An 18,596-nucleotide genomic window follows, 5' to 3' on the forward strand; every position below is an offset into this window, starting at 1 on the left:
GGAAGGCATTAGGTGCTGGTGGGGAGGGGAGGGATGGCGCTTCAGGAGGCCAGGATGCTCTGGGGCTTGCTTCATCTGCTTCCAGCAGACCTCCAAGTCCCACTTGGCCGAGGCTGTGCTCCAGCACGGCAACACCAAGGAGCGCCTGGTGCAAGGACAGAGCGCCAACGTGCCCGGAGCAGGGACCGCACAGGCTCCCCGTGCCGAGTGCTGCTCTGCCTCCCTGCTGCGCTCACCGGGAGGCTTCTGCACCCTTTGCTTTCTGCATCCTCGCCTGCTCATCCTGCACGATGCCTGGCATCCCGCTCCAATCTTCAGCTCCGGCACCGCGCCCAGCGTGCGCTCCCCTTTAAAGGCGGCAGGGATGTGGATTTGGGGTGCGTGGGCACCGCACCCCGTCGGGGGGCACCGCAGGAGGCATCGTGAATTTTACACCAAGATCCCCCCGCGCCCGCCTGCCGTCGCTCCTCGCCCTCGGTGCCCCGCGGGCAGCGAACCGCTCCTGCCGCCGCTCCGCTCCCCGCGCACCCCGGCGGGGATGCCGGCAGCGAGCCGAGCCGCCTGCGGGGGGGCGGCTGGGGCGGGGGCCGAGCGGGGCGGGGGGCTGCCGGGCAGCACCCGACGGGGGGGGGGGGGGGGGGGGCGGAGCGACGGTCCCGGGGCCGCCCCGGGGCGGGGGTGGCGGCGGGGCCCACGGCCGCCTTATAGCGGCGCGGCGGGGCGCGGGGGGCGGCGGTCGCGATGGAGTACGCGGAGGCGGAGGAGTACTACTACGGGGAGGAGACGGCGGGTAACGCGACGGGGGAGGAGTGCGAGTGGCAGCCGGACTGGGAGGCGTCCTTCTCGCTGCTGCCGCTGCTCTACCTGCTGGTCTTCGCCCTGGGGCTGTCGGGCAACGGGCTGGTGCTGCTGACGGTGTGGCGCGGCCCGCGGGCGCGGCGCCGCTCCGCCGACGCCTACATCGGCAACCTGGCGCTGGCCGACCTGGCCTTCGTGGCCACGCTGCCGCTCTGGGCCGCCTACACGGCGCTGCGCTTCCACTGGCCCTTCGGCGCGGCGCTCTGCAAGCTCAGCAGCTTCCTGGTGCTGCTCAGCATGTTCGCCTCCGCCTTCTGCCTGGGCGGCCTCAGCGCCGAGCGCTGCCGCGCCGCCGCCCGCGCCGCCCCGCCGCCCCGCGCCGCCCCCCGCCGCCGCCCCGCCGGGCTGGGCCCGCTGGCCGCGCTCTGGGCGGCGGCGGCGGCCGCGGCGCTGCCGGCGCTGCTGCTGCGGGAGGCGCGGCGGGGGCCGCGGAACCGGACGCTGTGCGAGCTGGCGGCGGGGGGCGCGGGGCGGGCGGCGGCGCTCAGCCTGGGCGCCACGGCGCTGGGCTTCGCCGCCCCGCTGCTGCTGATGGCCGTCTGCTACTGCTGCGTGGGCGCCGCCGTCCGCCGCCACCTGCGCCCGCGGCGCGCCGAGGCGGCGGCGCGGCGGCGGCTGCTGCGGCTGATCGCGGCGCTGGTCGCCGTCTTCGCCGGCTGCTGGCTGCCCTTCCACCTGCTCAAGAGCCTCTTCGCGCTGGCGGCCGCCGGGCTGCTGGAGCTGCCCTGCGCGCTGCTGGGGCTCATCGCCCGCCTGCACCCCTACGCCACCTGCCTGGCCTACCTCAACAGCTGCCTCAACCCGCTGCTCTACGCCTTCCTCGACGGCCGCTTCCGCGCCCGCTGCCGCCTGCTGCTGGGGCCGCGCCGCCCGCCCGCCGCCGCCGCCTCCTCCACGCTCAGCGGCCCCACGCAGCGCTCCGAGCTGCCCTCGGCCGGCACCAAGCTGTAGCGCCCGCGGCCCCGCCGCGCCCCAATAAACGCCCTTTCCGCCGCCGGAGCCCGCTGCCTTCTTCCTCTGGCTGCGCTCGGCGCGGCAGCCCCCGACCCCGGACGGCAGGGAAGGGCAGAGACCGAGGCGGGGGTCGGGGCCGGGCACCCGCGGCCGGGGGGCGCCGCCAGCCCCCGGCCCCTAGCCAAAGCGCCCGCGGGGCTCCGGCCGGCACCACCGGTTTGCCAGCCCGGGGGCAGCCCCTGCGCCACCGGGCCCATGCCCGTCCCTCCCTCACCGCGGCCTGGGGACGTGCCTCCGCTCCACTGGCGGCTCCCTGTGGCGAGGGGGCTCTGGCACGGCCGCTGTCACCTTTCTAAGTCACCGCTCTCATGGTCGTCCAGGCAGTGTCCCCTCTGCCCTGCTTAACTTCAGGGCCCATCCAACCTGTGTACAGCCATGTCTGGAGGATGCTCAGCTTCTTTCCTCGCAGACAGAAGCTCCTTGAGGGTTGTCCAAGACAGCTGGGTGAGGACACAGGTGTGCTGCCATCCTCCGGGCATGGTTGTCCCAGAGGGGCCCAGTAGTCCACTGAATCCAGCATGGTGGAAGCTGGGTGCATTTTCCTTGAGCTCAGGTGAGCCAGCCTTTCTCCAGGCACAATCTGGTGCTGGAGGTGTGCTCTAGGAAAACCCTTACCATGTCCAAGGGGTGAGACCTGCACCCCTGAGTGTCTGCCTGCTGAGCTGACACCAGGCAGGCAGTCCAGGGTCTTTGGAGTGTCGTGCTGGGTAGAAGAGTTAGCCGTCCTGTACTGCTGTCAGCATGAGCCTGTCCTACTTTGGGCTGTGATGGGATCTCATTTCTGGAACGCCACGGACGCATCACCCCTTTCTGGATGGCAATGGGTAGCCTTTTTGTGGAATTTAATGGCCACCTCCGAGGGCTGAGCTTCTCAGAGGGCGCAGCTGCTGATGGTGCCGCTGCAGGAGCTGAGACAGGGCCAGCCAAGCCTTGTGGTGGAGATGCTGCCCCACCAGAGAAGTTGCACTAGAGAAAGCTGGGTCTGAGCTGAGTGGAGGATGCCCCACTTGGCAGCGCTATGCTTGTGGGTGGATGTGCTTTCCTCCTCCCCTGGCTCTGCAAATCCTGCTGGGTTTTTGCTGTCTTGTCTAGGCACCCACACACCTCTGCAGGTGCAGCCTGCCGAGCCGAGACCAAAGTGAGACCTGCACAGTTGCGTAGAGTGACAGGCTGTCCCCTCAGGGCCGTGTATGCGGAGGGACAGAGGAGCGTCATGCAGCACAGACATAGGTAGGAGGTCCTCAGGCCCACTGGTCATGGGACATCTGGACAGGACATCAGGGCAGCATAACACAGGCTGTAAGCACTGTCTCCCCCCTGGCACCTGATAAAGAGTCCCTCCATGTAGCAGTCCCTGCTGCTGCTCTCCCGGGACACCCCTGGGGAAAGCTGCCTTCTCCCTACGCCAGCCCAGGGCACCAGCACCAGACTGGGGCAGGCTCACACTCCGTAGCCTCCTGTTGCTCCTCCTTTCCCCTTCAGCTCAACTAGGCAGCTCTACCTAACCAACAGCATATTAAAAAACCCCAAATCCTGTCCATCCCTCCTTCTGGGCGGTGCCTGCCCCTGCCCAAGTCTTGCTTCCGCAGGGCTGTGGGCTTTTCTTTCCCTGTGAAAAGTTTGTATCAGAACATTGGGGATACCTGGCAGGGCAGCCACGGACATGGCTCCACGTGGCGCGAGGGGAATATGAATTGTGGTAAGAAGAGCCCTTGAGGAAGGGCGGAGGGTGCAGGGGGGGTCTCCCAGGAGGGGCAGGCACCCACCACAGCCCCCTTCCTCCACAGAAGCACAGCAGAGAGGAGATGGTGACAATGGGGCTGGCAGGTGGGAGCCATCCCATCGCAGGCATCACTTTCCCTGGAGGGAAGGCTGGGAAAAAGGGAAGGGTTCACGGCCCCACTGCCCTCGGAGTGGCCTCGCATGCTTGTGTCCATGCCAGTCACCTGCTCTTTCCCCAGACCCTCTGTGGAAGCCCCACTGTCTGTGTCCCACCCCAGCACAAGACGCGCCCGCTGTCCTCCAGCCCTGGCCCTGAGGCACCTGCCCCACACCAGCCCTGTGGGCTGCAGGGCCTTGTCCTGTGCTCCAGGGACAGAGTGGGCTCTGCCATCACCCTCACCACCCTCCAGGGCTGCCCCCGGGGAAAGGTGGCGTGATGCTCAGGGCCAGAGCCTGTGCGGAGGCGACCAGGGCCAGCCCTGCTGCGCTCCTGCAGCCATCGCAGCCCGTGTCCTAGGTGAAGCCATGTGAGACCCATCTGTCCTCCAGCCTGGTGGCCACACAGACCCTGAGCATCGGCTGGCCAGGGGTGAGCTGACCATGGGGACAGGCTGGGGCCATGCAAGGAGTAACCACGCCAGCCAGGGCATATGCCTTCCCTGCTCTGGGATGCAAGCCCCTGCGCAGAGGAGGAGCGGAGACAGCTCTGCGTCCTTTCAGGGTTTCTGCTCCATGTGCATCCACTACTTTGCACTTGGAAGATGCATCCAGAGTATCCATACTCCTGTTGCCCAGGGGCACTGCATCCAGCTTCAAAACCAGCTCAGGCTCTCTGGGCAATGGCTGGTTTGTACCTACAGCACACCGCAGGATGGGTTTGGGGGGAGATGAGAGGTGGGAGGCTGGTCCTGCCCATGCCATGGGGCAGAGCAGCTCTCCACTCCAGCTACTACCGTGCCTGAAGGCAGGCAAGCAGCTCTGAGGAGTGGAGGGCTGCCAGGAGAAGACAGCACTGAGCCCATGGACCCACCTAAGCCAAAGGGCAGCAAGGCAAGAGCAGGATTTGGGAGGAGCAGTTCGGAGCTGGACCCCAAGGCAGCTGGGGGGCCCCAGGGGGGCTGCACGAGTAGGAACAGGCCCCCCCCAGCACAGCTTCATAGGCTGAATGCTCAGTCACATCCTCTCCGTCATCCCACTGCAGCCACCTCCCCCAGCACCCCAGAGGGACATGCCTATGCCATGGCACTCCAGGAGTGAGCTGGGCTGATGGTGGGGACACAGGGGATGTGAGAAACCTCTTGTGGTCACACTGGGGTGCTGCAGGGTGGAAGAGGATTTTTTAAAAAAAACACCAACCCAGCCTGCTCCAACCTTCCCCTGGCTCGTTACCTCAGGGCAGTGGCTTGTGCCAGGCAGGCAGAGCTGTGGGGGCTCTGGAGGGGCAGAGGCAAGAGAGGGGAAACAACGGCATGTGGAAAGCTCAGTGGCCCAGAGCCAGCACCTGCACCCCGGCACCCACAGTGCTGCACCCAGGGCAAAGCAGCACCAGCACCACTGCTGTGCCCCGGTGGCTCCTCCTTCCCAGGCTGGAGCAGCTAGGCTGGGCAGAGTACGCCCAGCTGCCTACAGGGCCCAGGACAAGGAGCTGCCAGCGGCTCCCAGCGCTCTGACAAGGGCCCCACTGTGTGCTGAGCTGCCGGCAGCCCCAGGCGCTGCTGCACCTTGGCCCAGGGCTGGCTCCTGTGCTGAGTGCCTGCCTTCACTCCTCTGGGGAGACGCCAGCTGACCCTTTCAGGGCAAGTGGAGCCACTTCCAGGCAGCTGCAGCAGAAGCTGGCGGCTGGCAGGAAAAGGAAGACTTTATCCCCTTGTCTCCCAACAAAACATGGCAGAGCCAACAAAGGCAGAGTTGGGGTGCCCTGGCAGGGGCCGGGGATGCCTCTCCCGCCGGGGGATGTTTCCCTGGAGACATGACAGCATGAGGGGCTGATGCCTCCACACGTGTCCTGTGTTCCCAGGCGCTGGTGGCTCCTGCACAGACAAAGAGGCACTTGATGAGTTGGTGGCAGTGCCCTTGCTTGTGGGGTCCCGCCATGCAGCCCACCCCTGGCAGCTGAGCCAGCAGCTTCACCTCAGCCTGGCCGAGTGTGGCCCAGGGGAGGCAGAAGGGGAATGGCCCTGGAGCCAGAGCCATGCTGGGCGAGGAAGGCACAAGGCCACCAGACCTGTAGCACCACAGCTGCCTGTGCCTTCCTTGGCGAGCAAAACCAAAGCCACGTACTCTGAGATCAGACAGGGATGCAGGCAGCAGGAGCCAGTGTGGTGGCACTGGCGCCAGCCTGGCCTTCGCTGCAGCTTCTCAGCAGCTGTTTGCAGAGCCCAGCCAGACCAGAGCCCACCCCATCACCTGCGCACACAGCACAGGCTCATATCTGGGCACCCAGCCCCAGGCACGGCAGCCCCACACACAGCAGCGCAGCACCATCGCTGCTTGCTGCGGGCAGCCACAGCTTCTTAGAAAGAAGGGAGAAGGAAAACAAGGGCTGAGGGCTCGGTGCACCATGCAAACACCCTGGACTGCTACCCACCCTCCCTTCTTCCAGGCTAGCCAAGGCTTCTGGGGTTTTTACTGCCAGTCCCAGCTACCTATGACACTAGGAGTCGGGCTCCTCCTTCCCAATGTGAGCGATGTGCTCTGCAGCACCATGCTCCTGCTGTACTTACACGACTCAACACGTCCCTCCCTCCTCAGATGCTTTGCTCAGTATGTTCAAGTAATAACAGAAGCCTTAGGAGGGCCTTAGCATCCCCAGCCCTGTCCCCTGCCCTCTTCTGGGGCAGCCAGAGTGGTGGTACCCCGCAGTGGGGGACTCCCGGCAGGATGAGGACACAGTCGATTTAAGATTTTTTCTGCTCAATGGGCTGCAGCCCAGGGAGAAGAGGGAGCGTTTGAGGGCTGGAGTGGCCCAAAGCACGTAGTTTCTGCACACACTGGAACCACGGGCAGGGACCCCTGGACATGCAGCCTGGGCTCCCAGAGGTCCCCATGAACCTGGTCTCTCATTCCACTAATGTGGCAGGTGCCCAGAGTCCTCCAGGCCTCCCAAGGGGTGCTGAAGAGCTTTCTTGGAGCTTTCCCTCCAGTGCAGGCTTAGAGGAGGGTCTCCTCTGCTCCTGCTAAGCAGCTGCAGCTTTGCTGATGAGAAAGAGTACAGGAAGACCATCCAAGAGTTGCCTGTCTGGTCTCATGCCACACAGCAGGCACTGGTCAAGTTAGGTCATGCATGACCAGGACTCTGAGACCATGAACAAATTCAGATGCTGTTAAGAGGGATTTCAAGATAACTGGTACTCTCCTGAGCAGGTCAAGATACCCTGGGGCCTGGAGACCAAAAAGACTTTCTTGGCAGAGAAGGTGCTGTGCCCTTCAGGTAAGGCAGTGGCAGAAGAGGAGACTGAGTGTGCCCCACTGCATGTGGAAGAATAGCCCTGTAAGGTAGCTGAAAGCGAGCGGCACCCCAAAGCCCAGCCAGTCTTTGCTACAGGCTGCAGGAATGACTTGCAAAAAAAAAAAAAAGGAAATGTTGATCCTGTTGCCATAACATCAAACCCTGGATCCAATGCTGGTGACATGATGTTTCAAACCTCCACTTAAGGAAGAGGAGCAATACACGACCCTTCGAAGACATGCAGGCAGGACCGTGTCCCTCACACTGGGAGAGGAACTGATTGCCACAAGCTCAGGTGTTCTTGTTCCACTCTGCAAGAGAAACTGTGTGAATCCATACGAGGTGGAGGATGACCAACAGAGACCTCAGGTTCCACGGTAAGGCTGGCACTTCAGCGAGGGAAGCAGCAAGGACAACCATGGTCCTGTTGACAGGAGCCCCCCCAAGGCCGTGCACTACAGCAGGCGAGAGGCTGAGGGAAAGCTGGCCTGAAACAATAATCATCACGAGACCCAAAATTTCACATTAAAGAAGTTATTTTCCTGTCTTATTATTAAATACATCAATTAGCAACCTTACCAATAGAAATATGTATGCTACAAAGTATGTAGGTGACAGCAGTGAGAGGAATTCCAAAATGGATAACTGTAACGATGGTCATAAAGGAGGGACTTAAGGTGGTCTTATAAAGAGAGGGGATATTGTACAAAATGCAGCTCCTGTACTTCTTAGTATTTCTGCTGTAAGAAACAGCTGGAAACAGAGAGGAAAACTGAGGGAACTGAGCACAGCCGTGGCATCAACAGGTTTAACTGTAGCATGAAGGTCTAACTGCCAAGGCTGCAGCAGGTGAGGTATTTTCAATAGGCAGCCATAACAGCCTCCAAAGCTGCAACAGGGACACCGTTGTTAGATGCAAGGGAAGAACACACTCACTGGAGAGGTGTGCGATGCAGAAAAGTGGTGCAGTGTCCACCCTTGAAGATTTTCAGAGCTCAACTGGGAAAGGCCCTGAACAATGTGATATAGCTTTTGAGTACACCTTGCTTGGAGCAGCTTATTTAGATGACCTCCAGAGGTCATTTTGTTCCTATATTTTTTAAAGGCATCACTAAACCTAATGTTACACATAGGTCTACTTAACAAAGTTAGGGGGGGAAAAAAAAATCAAATCGAAGCAGCTGCAGAGAAGGACTACCAGGAAGGTTTTGAGAATGAAAAACTTGTTTTATTGGCGCTTAGAAGTTCTTGGCTTGCTTTTCCTAGCAGAATGGAAGTTTAGAGAGGATACATCAATTGTACTGATGAAAATAACTCCAGGGAAGAAACATAACTCAAACAAAAATACTTGGTACAAGATCAAAAAAATATGAAATGCCATAAAAAAAAAAGTTAAAACTGGAAATGAAAAGTTTCCAGAGAACAGAGGAAAAGAACTGAGTAACACCTTTCTAACGGGAGAGCAGGGGATCAAACTGTGTCAGGAAGATCAAGAAACCTGTAAGAGCCATTTGTCCCACATTGGTATACTCTGGGTGTTATGAATTAAAGTTTGCAAGCAGCAGCATCTCTGAACTGTATTTTAATGAAAACTGGTTCTTTCGAATTTCTGCTGGCCACCTGGAAAGGAGAAAGATTTCTTCTTTCACCTTAATATAAAACTCAGCTTCTACAGATGGATCATTTTCATCTGAAGCACCAGTGTGCCCTCACAACTAACAAAACCTCCAATACGCGTATTGAAATTGAGAAGACTGGTGGAGCTTGCTCCTACATTTAAGGAATGCTGCCCCTCCATCCAGGAAGGTGTACGGGGGTGGGGGGAATCCTTCTTACCTTCATTTCTACTAGAATGTCTGTGCCCAGATCCTGAATGAAAGCAGTCAGTCTCACTGTGTGCTGTCACAAGGACCTGGAATTCAGGTAATAAGCAAAAGTCTTCCCTCTCTCCTGCGGTATGTAGAACTTGGGAGTTCTCCAGGACTACAAACCATTAGTGCTTAAGATTTTCTGTGCAACAGATGTTTAATTTGGAATTTTTTTTTTGAGAAACATCTATTACACATTCAGCTGTCAAAAGAACCCCAATGGTCCATTTCATTTGATGTTCCTGAAGGTGGGCACTTCTTGGTCACGCTGTGTTTCTTCAAACCGCCAGGGTGCAGGGGATTTCAGTTTTCTGAGCACCAAGTTCATGGACATCTTGTCCTAGCAGACCTGAGAAGCTGGCTAGCCAGCAAACTCAAACCAATTCACCTTGGCCACAAGTGGTCTGCTAGGAGCTATAGTGCAGCCTCCAGCTGGGAGGACGAGGGAAAGGCATTGTCCTTGCTGCTGACCCAGGGCCAGATGTGACTCAGCGATGCAGGGCTCCAGAGGCTCCAAATTCCAGCACTCTAATAAAATTACCTGGAAGAGCAAGTTGACCAAAGCAATGCAAACCTGAGGGAGTGACAACAGAACAGAGGGTCACTTTATTTTCAGCTGGTCGAGGAGTTCTTCTGCCGTTGCAGTTATGTCTCAAAGAAACAGCAGCAAAAGTGCGCAGTAAGGCGACTGCTAGAAAAGAATCTGAACTCCAGCTTTCTCTCTTTGATGACCACAACCCACTGAGAGCAGCCTAGGAGGCCATCCTCTTCTAAAAGGATCCTCAGGCTCTGACTGTTAGCATGGTGACAACTCCACCTGCTTATGGAGACCTCGTATTTGGAAACCTCACTGCACTGGCAAGTGCCAATCCCCTACCCACAGCCCCCTCAGAACCATGAAGATTTCATCCCCTCCACTCATGCTTACACAGGGACTGTGTTTTGATCTCCTCTGTGTAGCTCATATTCCTGACTTGGTTTTCTTTAGCCCAAGTTCAGTATCTTTGAAGTCTAAGTTCTGACCTCCTCTTCCATAACTCAAGGCTTATTTTTAAGTTGCTGCCAGGTTCTTACTTGAGACAACCTGCCAGGCAGGATGTTCTGGTCTTCCAGGTTTAGCATATGAATATACCCCAGATGCAAAAAGGGTACTCACACTTTTACCTCACTAAAACCACACAGCAACCCTCTCATCAGATCAGGCACAGTTCCTATTTCTTTTAAAAATAAATATTTATAAACAAAAGGAAGAGATTCGGAGAACTACAATGTTAAAATTTTTCCTGCCAACAGCACAAATGTCTTTTTCATGTAAAGTCACAAGAACAAGTTGTACACCAACACAAGTACTGTCTAAAAACCCTCTCTCCTCATCAGCTGCCATAGTCCTCCACTGCAGGAATCCACATCTCCCATCGCAGCAACCAGCTCCTCTGCACTTCTCTAGGACTTGTACTGGGGCTGCTCAATCTCCTTTCGTGATCAAGTCCTCGATATATGCATCCAGTTCATCATCTGTATTAATATCAATGTCCTGAAACCAAAGGCACAAGAAATACCAGTGAAAAGTGAATCTTGAAGAACAGTGCAAGAATGGACAAGACAGCAGCACAGCATCCTCTGCAACATCTGTCCTGGTCAGCCTTTACACCCTGACTTCCAGCACTCTCCAGCTGCTGACATCTGCTGTGAAAGCACCACCAGCTTTCCTTGTCAGAGCCTAATGGACAATGCCTGGAAACCAGTCAGCACTTGATGCTCAAACAGTGCACTCAAGCAATAGATTTACTGTGCTGATCGGGATCAAGTTAGTATTTTTTTTATTTTTTTTTTAGCTTTAATACATATTTTCCTAATAGGGAGCAACTGCTTCTGTCTGCTTTCAGTAGCTTTTCCATTGGGTGGTCTTAATTTTATTTAAAGTAGTTTTTTATTTGAAGTTTATTTATTTAAAGTTTTATGTAAATATATATTTGCTATTTAAATTTAATATTTAATAGTATAATTAATAAATAGATTTCACCATAAAATTTTTTATATTAAGTATTATTTGTTTAAAGGTTTGCATTTCTATAAATGAGGTTCAGAATCTAGCACTGCCTTTCTGCCCAAGAATGGGGCAGAAATTCCCGGCAGAACACTGCCTATGCCCAGGGAAATTGTCCTGCAGCCCCATGTTTCCTAGCAGAAAGCAGAAAACAAATAGAAGCTGTGTACTATGTACAGGCCATGAAAAATTTGTCTGTGAAAATTAACACTCATCAGGACCCCCAAGGCCTGGATCCCAAAAGGTGGGCAGCAACAGCAGCACTCAGCTGCTTCTGATGGTCTAAGCCCAAGTTGCACCCAATTGAGAAAGAGCCAAAGCCCAGTTAAATGCTGGACTAACACATCTCAAGTGCCTGGAGGGGCCTGGGTCTGGGGAAGGTTGCTACTTGTGGGGTACCCCTTCCTCACCCACCTCCTGCACTTTCTGCAGAAGGGCCACAATGTTAGTCCTCAGCTTCTGCAGTTTCTCCTCCGTTTCCTTCAGCTTCCTCTCCGAGTTGCGGAGGTTTTCTTCACAGGCTTTGGCCCGGGCGTCAGCACGTGTCTGATATGAATTGCACAGGTTCTGCAGACCTACCTCATACTGTTTGAAATATTCTTTCTGTAGAAGACAAAACACAACAGATGACACGTTAAGAAGCATCACCGAGCATCAAGAAAACCCCAGAACTCACAGCTTGTAGAAGAGTTCCAGCTACTGGCACCCTGTGACCGAACAGCACCAGCCTAACACCACGCCCCTGCACGCCCTGTCCACGGTCGTTACCATGCTCACATTTACATTTCTGATTTGCCTACTGCAGGCAGCACAGAATTCACATGGGTTTTCACATTCCTCAAAGACCAGAACTGCAACAAAGGCTGCCTGAATTCAGATTAAGGATGCAGCATGTTTTAAAAAGCCTAAAACCACAGTTATGCTGTAGAAAGATCTGACAGCCTCTGTATGCTGTGAGTTTCCTTAGTACAGACCACCCAGACAACACAGCTTATAACTGTGAGGCAGGAACACCTACACTTGCAGAAAACTCCAGACAAGACCAACATGTCCTGTGGAAGCAGCAGGACCGATAACTGAAGTAGATGCATGAATTAATAGAGAGAAAAGAGGAAGAGACAAGAGAGACCACTAATATATACATTGCAAGTGAGGGAGCAAGGCCCTTTGAAGACTACCCAGTAATCAGTGGCTTTTGTCATTTAGTCATCTGTAGGTGGCTTTTGTCACCTACAGATGCCCCCTGAAAACATCTCCTTTTGCAGTATGTCAGAGAAGAGAGGTCAGAGAAGTCAGAGAAGCCAGTACCATTTCTCCGCATTTCAGCCTGCATTGGACCTTCCAATACCAGCACGCAGATACTGGTGCAGGCTCAGCCCCATCTGTTCCTTGCTCAAATAAACGGAGGCCACATCAAAAGCCTTAAGTTGTACAGCTGACTCACACGCCATCAGCCTGCTCATCTGGAGAAGTGTATGGGGGGTGGCGTCTATGTTCTCTCCCATTTTAAGACTGCCTCCACATAAGTTAGATTTATAAGGCTGGGGGCAAAATGAACAGGTATGCCTACATCCTATTTCTACAAACCTCTAACCTGGCCCCTCTTTTTTAAAAGCTTAACAGCAATGGACAAGAAGTTAGGATAGTAGCAGCCAACAGCTTTCCCACACAGATGTATGGTAATTAAAAAAATCCTCAGACAACAACTGTCTAAAGACCTAAGGCACGTTTCAGAGGCTCTCATTCTTTGTCTCAGCTATGTTAGTCTGCTAAGGATCCAAATAACCTTTTGAAGAGTGCAATCTTGCATCAAGAGGATGCTCACTTGCCATAAGAATGGAATGTGTGTGGGAAAAAACCCCAAACTTACTTTTCTAGAAATACTGAACTCACCAAGGGAAATGCCAACAGCCCTTCTGAGCTCATGGAACTCAGCTCCTTCTTGGAGACAGGAAAATTTGGAGGTAAGAAGTACCGCAAACAATTTCTATGCAGGAAAGAAAAACACAAAGCCAGAATTGGGAGTTTAAAAGACTAAAGCAATCAGACTGCAGCAGCTCACAAAAATTGCAGTGAACCTACCGAAGGATCTGGACTAGTAAGTCTACTGTTTCTTGGCTGCTGCTGGGACCAGTCGTGTCTGGCTCAATTCTAACACAGTCTGAGGTAGAAGGTTCAGCCACAACAACCTCCTCTTCTTGCTGCATATCTGGAGCCTGGTATTCGGGAGAGGGAGGCTTCATCAACCTCACATCCTCACTGCCCTTCTCTACCCTGAAAAAAAGTAGTAAGGGGAAGTCAGATACCTTTTTTCTACATTGGCCATACCTGAAACACTGTTAACAGCTTCATCAGAACCTGTACCCAGCTGTCACTCTGAGACCTCTAGATTACACAACAGCTGCCTCCACAGGAACATGTCATGCTCGTTCCTTATGAAGCAGCTGCACAGTCCTGAGCACACACATGCTCCCTGACATGACAGCAACATATTTGTCTTCAGCATCTATGGAAGTAAAATGGAGTCTTCCTCCTGAAAGCAAAACAAGCCTCCAAAATCCAGTAGTTAGAGATAGTTACCAGCGATCCCTTGGTGTGGTGTCTGTAGGAACATAATCAAACTTCACCTTCCAGCGTACTGCATGCTTGCCCATTTCCACAGCTGTGACGCGGCCTGTGAACCACTCCTTGTTCACACGCACTTCGACATGCAACCCTTTATCTGCAAGGAGGACAACAGTAAAGATGTTTGCAGACATTCAGATGCTGGAGAACACATTCTGCATGAGCTCTAGAGAAGACAGCCACCCTCATCAGGGAGTAAACCTAAACCTGTGACAATTCCTTCAAATGGTATGTAAACCATAAAAACACTACTGTCACACAATTCAACTCCTACTTAGAAACATTAAGATGCAAGGAAATTATATGGCATTTTCAGACAGAAGGTTTCTCCTGTACTCCAGGCTGTTTGATATGGGCTTTGTAGGCTTGTGTTGGTGTCCTGGTTTCAGCTGGGATAGAGTTAATTTTCTTCTTAGTAGCCAGTATGGGGCTGTGTTTTGGGTTTAGGGTGAGAACAATGTCGATGATACACTGATGTTTTGTTCTTGCTAACTAGTTGCTAAGCGGCGCTCACAGTGGTCAAGGACTTCTCAGCTGCCCATGCTCTGCCGGGTGCACAAGAAGCTGGGAGGGGGCACAGCCAGGACAGCTGACCCAGGCTGGCCAAGGGGCTATTCCATACCATGTGACGTCATGCTCAGTATATAAACTGGGGGAGTTGGCCGGGGGAGGGGCAACGATCGCTGCTTGGGGGACGGGCTGGACATCGGTCGGCAGGTGGTGAGCCATTGTAGAGTATTATCGCTTGCTTTGTATTACTATTGTACTATTATTACTTCTTCTTCTTCCTGTTCTATTTTTATTTTTTTTTATTTTACTTTAGTTATTAAACTGTTCTTATCTCAACCCACAAGCTTTCCCCTTTTGCTCTTCCGATCCTCTCCCCCGTCCCACTGGTGGGGGAGTGAGCGAGCAGGTATGTGGTGCTTAGTTGCTGGCTGGGGTTAAACCATGACAGTTGGCCACTAGGACAATCTGCCACGTGTCCCTAGTGGGTCACTTTCCAGACAGCTCCTTGGGAACAAGCTGAAGAAATGCTCTGCTCTGGCAGAAGGTGCAATACCATCCTGGCTATCATCTTTCCCAGGGGTCTCTCAGCCCCCCCTTCTCTCACACAGGTCTAGATACAGTCCTCAGCATTTCCTAGCTAACGTAGCACCAGTACCCACTCAGTTAGGAAGGGTGAACACAACATGAGTCTACACCATGCAGCCAAGCATCACACCCATTAACGTGATGCAGCCCTCAGATTACAGAACTTCCCACACCACAATTGCTTCTTTTCTAATCAAGGGATTCCTGGCCAAAATGTTTCACGCGAGTTAGAGGCATCTTGGGGTTTGGGACCCAAATTTACATTAATTCTTATTTTAAAAAGCTCATTAATGAAATTACAAGTTTAACCAGTGAGTCTAGTTCTGCAACAGTTCTTTTCCACTGTGTTAGATACCGGAGGCAGTTTAAGGGTTCATTTCTCACCTTTCTGAGCTTTCTTCAGTTCTGCCAGCTCTTCTTCCCCAGCACTGTCTGTGAGCTGTGAGCAGAGAGAAAGCAGATTAGCTGCCTCCCAACAAGACTCTGAACACTTGACAAATACTTTCTGCTGGGGAAACCAGTGCATTCTCACCTCTACCACCACCTCACTGGAATCCTTCTTCTCTTCTTTCACTGCCACAAATTTGCCCCGTTTTGTCTTCTCCTTCTTGTGCTCCCCCTCCTCCTCAGACCCGTCCTCTGTGGTATTCAAGGTCCTCTTCCGAGTGGTGGAGGCCTGTAGGAAGCAAACAAGCTCTAGCTGTAATTCCAGCGTGCTGCCAACCAAAATCTCCTTTCAGCCAAGCTAAAAAAAAAAACACAAAACGCTTAGCATTCAGTATTTCATTTGATAGCTAATTAGCTTTTCCAGAAGGTTTTAGTAGGTGCTATGTGATCATGCAAATGCTCACACCACCACTCCACATTCTTTTTTTTTTCTGGGGAAACAGTCTGGCCTAACAGGAAAGAGATGAAATGAATCTTCATGAGGGGTGTAGAATGGCACCCTAACCCAAAAGTAAAGTTATCTTGTCCTGCACAGGGACTACAGTGCAAATCCCATGCGACAGAGCAAGACAGGCTATGCAGAACAGTAAGTAAGGAGCTGACAGTTTTCATCCCATTGAGTCTCACCTGTGAGCATTTGACAGTGGCAGATTTCTTTAGTGATGGCACCTTGGCAGCTTTCGAACTGGGTGTCTCATGTGAGCTTTTGGGGTTCTGCAGGACAGCAGAGGGTGCTTTCGTTGCTGTACCTGGTTTGGCGAGAGTTTTTAAAGTGCTGTTAGACTTCCCAGCTGTCACAGTGTGCTGGTGTGTCCTGGAAGTGCTGGCCTCCTCCTTGGAGAGCATGCTTGCCAGTTTGGGAGTGCTGATATTTGTCCAAGCTGAAGTGCTCTTTTTCAGCTGACTGATGGACTTGGGAAGAGATGTAGGTGGTGGTGGTCTGCTGGGAGCATTCTTGATTACATCAGGTAAAGGAGGAGATCGCGGGCGCTGAGGTCGGGTCTGTGACTGGGTATTCCAAAACAGATGAGGGTACAAAGAGAAAGGATGGAAGAGTCAGGCACTGCTTTTCAGAGCAACTAAAGATAGCACAAAAGAGTACAAAGCCTACAGCAGTATCCCATTTACCTCCCCTGCAGGCCGTGTGGTCACTTCCAGAGGCAGTTTCTTTAAGTCAGCTTGAGATCGAATTGGAGTGGTTTTCTATCGCAAAAAAAAAAAAAAAAAATCAGAAAGGCCATCTTTAAAAGCTGTCAGGGCCTGCCTGTACCCAGGCCAGCAGTTTTCCAGTTTAAAATCAACAATTATAAGAAGGCGTGTTCTCTGTCCTTCAAGAGACATCCCTTCATCCGAACACCAGCAGTCACTCCCATTTTGCTAGCAGAAAATGAAATGCAAGCTGAGACGCTTGTTTTGTTATTAAAACAACCCCTACCCCATGAAGGAGCACAGGTGGCATTAGAGGCTGAGACAGACATGACTCAGCATCAGCCATTTGCACTAGGAGGTCCCTCAAACCTGCCGTGCTTAGCTGGAGACCTCCAGATTCACCTGCAGAGCTTCCAGCTTTTCCTGCTGCTGGCGGATTTTCTCTGACAGTTGTTTCTGTTTTTCCTCCTGTGATTTCAAGTCTTTCTTCAGAGTTCCTAGTGGTACCTTCTGCTTCTGCTCTGCAGCTTCACATCTAGCATGAAGGGAATGCAAGACAACCTCAACAACAAAGCAGAACCTGCACTGTCTCACTTACACAGCACTGTCCCCATATCCCATCCCAAATGCAGCAGTAAAACCACTTTCCTTTCCGCAGTAGCCACAATCTCAAAAACAGTGGTTTTCTCTTGGGAAACACATATACAATTTAAGGATCAAAAGTACAGTTGTTAAAAAACAAGCCATTTATGCTGGGAATTACCAATTCAGAGCCCAGGAGCCAAACAAAGCTTAGGAACAGCTGCGACTGGTTTTCTATACTGTTTCTGTACTCCGGACTTTTACAGCAATTTTCCTTCCTATCAACTTAAGTGTTCATATCAATTCCTCTTTTTACAGACTTCTTTCCATTTAGAAAGGAAAGCTTATTACCAGTAACCTGTGATTAAGACGTTGTTTACACGAGCCTTCCAACAGAAGATGCACTTTGCCTTGCCACCCAAGGCCACAAAGCTTTCCTTTGCAATATCCCTTAACTATTTGCTTTTCCCATCCTGTTCGGCTTATGGCCTACAAAACAGAGGTGAGCATCCGGCTCCCTCAGGTCCTCTCAGGTGCAGAATCCAGGAAGAGTCCTTGAGAGAGGAGGAAAATGCAGGTAGGCAATATATGAAAGTGGACTGGCATCACCTTCAAACTTTTGTCCGAGGAGCTGGCTATCAGGAGCATTGCCAGAAGAAGAGAGGACTAAGGGGTTCCCAGGCTCATCTCCTGTCACAGAACTGAGTCATGGACAGCCATACCAGGATCAACCCCTTCAGGGCAAAATCATGCAGGGATGATGTGAGATAGGAACACAGCAGTACCAAGGCAACTCTTGCACAGCGCAAGAGATCCAGGTGACTCCTACACTGCCTTGGAGCCAAGCCATTAAAAACTTCCTGCAAGTGTGAGTCTTACAGATAAAGGGAGGACCCCGCTCTCATTGTGGATCAACAGAGCTCTAAGAGGCTGATGAGAGATGATTTTATTAAGATCTATGATCCTGAACCTGCAAACTGATGGGATATCCCCCAGTCTGCAAGATACATACCGTGATCAGCTTTGTCAGTGGAAAGGAGCACAAGCAGCAGTTTCTCCATCAGCCTGTTCTCAGCTGATGCACTGCAGACGAGTTTTTCATAGAGCAATTACTTCCTCAGCTAAGAAAGTATCTATCATCACTGCAAAATGACTGCCTGACACCAAAGCTGCAATTCCCAAAGATAAAGCTGAACAAGTGGCACCACACACAAGTTTCCCAGCAGAGAAATGCCATCTCCTATGCCACTGCATGGATTGAGGCCAAAAACATTGTTAAGCTGTATCTTCCAGCACAAGAAAGTATAAAAGCGCCTGTTAGTTCTGCTGACAGGAAAAAATTAAGACTGCTCATGACATTCAAAACAACAGATTGCATCACTAGAGGTAGCAAGTCAGAAAAAAGGAATTATCTTTGTAGTCAGAATAGTCTGCAAGTCATCACCAAGTGTCTGGTGATGCTCAAGGAGCTTTGAGCCACAGAGTCATCTTCAGCTGGTGTTTCAGCCACGAGTCCAAACGCCATTTAGGACCCAACTGGATTTTAGGTAGGAAAAGGGAGGAGAGCGAGCCTGACACTGAAGTGTGACACAGATGCACTTCCTTCTCTGTGACAAAGTGAGTGATGGTGCCACTTAATGCTGACCCCAACACAGACCATGGCATTGGAAGGGGTGACGGCTTTACATGACAGTGATGGAACAGGGCATTCAGCTCCTATGATCCACGACAACGTGCCACC

General features: G+C 52.9%; 2 protein-coding genes across 3 annotated transcripts in view; one reads left to right on the forward strand and one right to left on the reverse strand.

The window, feature by feature from the left end:
* Positions 1 to 741: 741 nt before the first annotated feature.
* LOC148054418 (apelin receptor A-like) lies at positions 742 to 1,809 on the forward strand. The gene has a single exon (XM_087768548.1). It carries the CDS (start codon positions 742 to 744, stop codon positions 1,807 to 1,809), a length of 1,068 nt encoding a protein of 355 aa, XP_087624674.1.
* Positions 1,810 to 8,227: 6,418 nt separating this feature from the next.
* MORC2 (MORC family CW-type zinc finger 2) overlaps positions 8,228 to 18,596 on the reverse strand; it is a 51,148-nt gene continuing 40,779 nt past the window's right edge. The window contains exons 17-26 of one of the 2 annotated variants that reach the window (XM_087768701.1): positions 16,676 to 16,808; positions 16,253 to 16,327; positions 15,752 to 16,132; positions 15,210 to 15,353; positions 15,062 to 15,116; positions 13,538 to 13,679; positions 13,040 to 13,231; positions 12,851 to 12,944; positions 11,372 to 11,560; positions 8,228 to 10,444 (exon numbers count right to left, since the gene is read on the reverse strand). In XM_087768701.1, coding sequence (XP_087624827.1) covers positions 10,376 to 10,444; positions 11,372 to 11,560; positions 12,851 to 12,944; positions 13,040 to 13,231; positions 13,538 to 13,679; positions 15,062 to 15,116; positions 15,210 to 15,353; positions 15,752 to 16,132; positions 16,253 to 16,327; positions 16,676 to 16,808 — 1,474 coding nt within the window. In that variant the 3' untranslated portion in view covers positions 8,228 to 10,375. The remainder of the gene's footprint in view (positions 10,445 to 11,371; positions 11,561 to 12,850; positions 12,945 to 13,039; positions 13,232 to 13,537; positions 13,680 to 15,061; positions 15,117 to 15,209; positions 15,354 to 15,751; positions 16,133 to 16,252; positions 16,328 to 16,675; positions 16,809 to 18,596) is intronic. The other variant, XM_087768702.1, reaches the window with a different exon arrangement.

Source organism: Nipponia nippon, unplaced genomic scaffold (genome assembly GCF_047370975.1).
Source record: "Nipponia nippon isolate SJK-2023a ecotype South Korea unplaced genomic scaffold, ASM4737097v1 scaffold_30, whole genome shotgun sequence".
Taxonomy (NCBI): Eukaryota; Metazoa; Chordata; class Aves; order Pelecaniformes; family Threskiornithidae; genus Nipponia; species Nipponia nippon.